Below are 2,566 nucleotides of genomic sequence, written 5' to 3'. Positions count from 1 at the left end.
TTTGCTTAGTTGGATGAGACAGAATGAAGAGAGAGAATTTTGTCTTCACTTAGCTAATGGATCATCTCTTAGAAAACAAGGAAAGACTATTTTCTCCATTGTATTATATCTTTCCTTAGCAACTTATTTTCAACCAAAATTTAATTATTAATATTAATTGCTAGAGATGGCTATAGGAGATAATGTGTTGTATGACTTATATCTATTGCCTGATGTAGCTGATGTGGCCGGGTAAAGGAAGGCCTGCCTTCTCTACCATTGTATATGCCTTCACAACATTGTAAAAAATCCCAAAAATCACTAACCTCCACCATCAACAATAGAGGTGCAATCCTTCCCCAATTTGCTCGCATGGGTCTTCGAAGTTGCCAGATCTGGTGCCAATGTGCTAATTGCCCCCATCTTACTTCGCCCTTGATCCGTTGCCATGGAGAAACTAACGGTCCAAGCTCCAACTCCCACAACAATGGAGGTAGCCATGCTATGGCCCTCCAAAACCACCTTGTGCAACCACCTCACGCCAATGCCTTCGTCCGAGACGGAGGGGATAGCGGCTGCCAATGGAATTACTTAGAGAGAGAGAGAGAGTAGGATTTTTCCGGTGATAGAGAGCAGCTGGTTTTTTTCCTCACCATAAGAATCTAATCATTTAATGCAATGAATTATTAGAGATATTTTTAGTGGAATTAGTATGCTACTCCTAGGAGCTGATAGAGGAATTATTAGAGATATTTTTAGAGGAATTAGTATGCTACAATTATTAGGGGAATTAATATGGAAATACTATTCTGGCAACAGCTATTTTCTTCGAGGAATTAATATACTAATTTTAGAGGAATTAATATGCTATTTTTGGAGGAATTAATATACTACTTTTATTTGCTTTATCTGTACATAAATAATAGGCTTCCACTTGCTACCCTAGCAACAGCTGGAACCTCCTCCCCTATATATAAAGCCAGTGTCACCGAGACATGCCCAAGAGCCAAGTAGCTAGGAGCAGGACCTGAAACCAGGGAGAGAGTTTTTCCATTGCTTATCAAGCAACGGTTAGCCGGCCGGCAAGAAGCCAAAAAAGCATGGGCAACAGCCTGCGGTGCTGCCTGGCCTGCGTCCTCCCCTGCGGCTCCTTCGACGTGATCCGCATCGTCCACCTCAACGGCCACATCGAGGAGTACTCCCGCCCGGTCACCGCCGGCGAGGTCATGGCCGCGCACCCCAGCCATGTCGTAAGCCGGCCGTGCTCCCAGGGCGGCTCGCGCCGGATCCTCATCGTCGACCCCGACTCGGAGCTTGAGCGCGGGTGCTTCTACTTCCTGGTGCCGGCCTCGTCGGTGCCGGAAAAGAAGAGGAAGCCGTCGTCAGCGCAGCCGCAGCAGAAGAAGGCGCGGTCGTCGTCCAAGCCGACGAGCGCCGGCGCTAAGAAGGCGGCGAAAGACGGCGCCGCCGGAGACAGCTACCTTGCGGAGGTGCTGTCGGAGGGCAAGGCCAAGTGCAGGCGCAGCCGGAGCGCCCGCTCGGCGGTGTGGCGTCCGCATCTTCAGATCATCCCGGAAGAAGCTCTCGAGTGAAATCTGCAGGACTGCTTCTCTGCTTGTACATAGGGACGGGTCCCTGGTTGTGCACGGTGTACCGTGCGCGCAAAGGACGGACGGTCGAACGGCGCCGAGTGGCCATGTGTAACGTGGTGGGCGATTATGGCCGTTCGATCGTCTGGTTTTGGGAGAGAGGCCGGCGGCGTGCCTCTCCCTTGTAGTTTTCCTCACTCTCTCGGTGGTTTTTCCGCTCTCTTCACTGTCAGGCAGTGGGAGTTGTTGGGTTTGGGTGCCTTTCATGGCAGAGAGAACATGAGAAACAGAAAACAAGTCTGCATAAGTTTTTTTTTAATGTAATGGCAAGGCCTGTATGCATGAAATTTGATGTCTCAGGAAAAGTTTTAGCAGATAGATCGAAGTTGCTGTTCATCTTAAGGATTAAGGGATTACGTGTTGTTCATCAGAGTTCCATCAAAGCCACTAAAGTTGAGTGTTGCTTCAAAAAATAATTTGGGTAAAGCTATAGGTTTCAGAAAAATTCCTAGAGCGTCAACGGTAAACATGAAGAACACCCGGTTATTTTTTTTTTTTGAAAAAAGATACTATCTATGTTCATAAAAGGATATCAAAAGTTTGTTGAAATTCGATTGTATCTAGCGTCTAGATACATTGAAATTTGGACAAACGTTCGACATCTTTTTATAGACGGAGGGGGTACTTTATTATTTAAAAAGTTTAAACATTATACCCGGTTAATTATTTGCAAGTTTTCATTGTTTGTCTATTGATTGACTAACTCGTTGTCATATTTGCTAAAAATTTAGACGGTGCACGTTACTCTGTCAAAAAAAATTGTCCACTGGGCTTGTCTAGGATTTGCGGCAAATCAGTCAAAATTTTCGTCCCATGGGGATGCACATTCCTGACACCCGAGATATAGAACGAAGTCGCAGAATTGCGTTGAGCCGCATTCCATTCATTCATCGGCGCATGGAAGGGGACGAAAGCTTTTTGTCCGATGCATGCATGAA

The 2,566-nt window shown here is 46.4% G+C and overlaps 1 protein-coding gene across 1 annotated transcript; it reads left to right on the top strand.

Moving 5' to 3' along the window:
* The first annotated feature begins 990 nt into the window (after positions 1 to 990).
* LOC127348969 (uncharacterized) lies at positions 991 to 1,971 on the top strand. Its single transcript, XM_051374811.2, has one exon. It carries the CDS (start codon positions 1,080 to 1,082, stop codon positions 1,569 to 1,571), a length of 492 nt encoding a protein of 163 aa, XP_051230771.1. The 5' UTR covers positions 991 to 1,079; the 3' UTR covers positions 1,572 to 1,971.
* Positions 1,972 to 2,566: the final 595 nt, after the last annotated feature.

This window comes from Lolium perenne, chromosome 4 (genome assembly GCF_019359855.2).
Source record: "Lolium perenne isolate Kyuss_39 chromosome 4, Kyuss_2.0, whole genome shotgun sequence".
Lineage (NCBI taxonomy): Eukaryota > Viridiplantae > Streptophyta > Magnoliopsida > Poales > Poaceae > Lolium > Lolium perenne.
The sequence above is the reverse complement of the archived record's forward strand: the minus strand, read 5'-3'. Positions and strand labels throughout refer to the sequence as shown.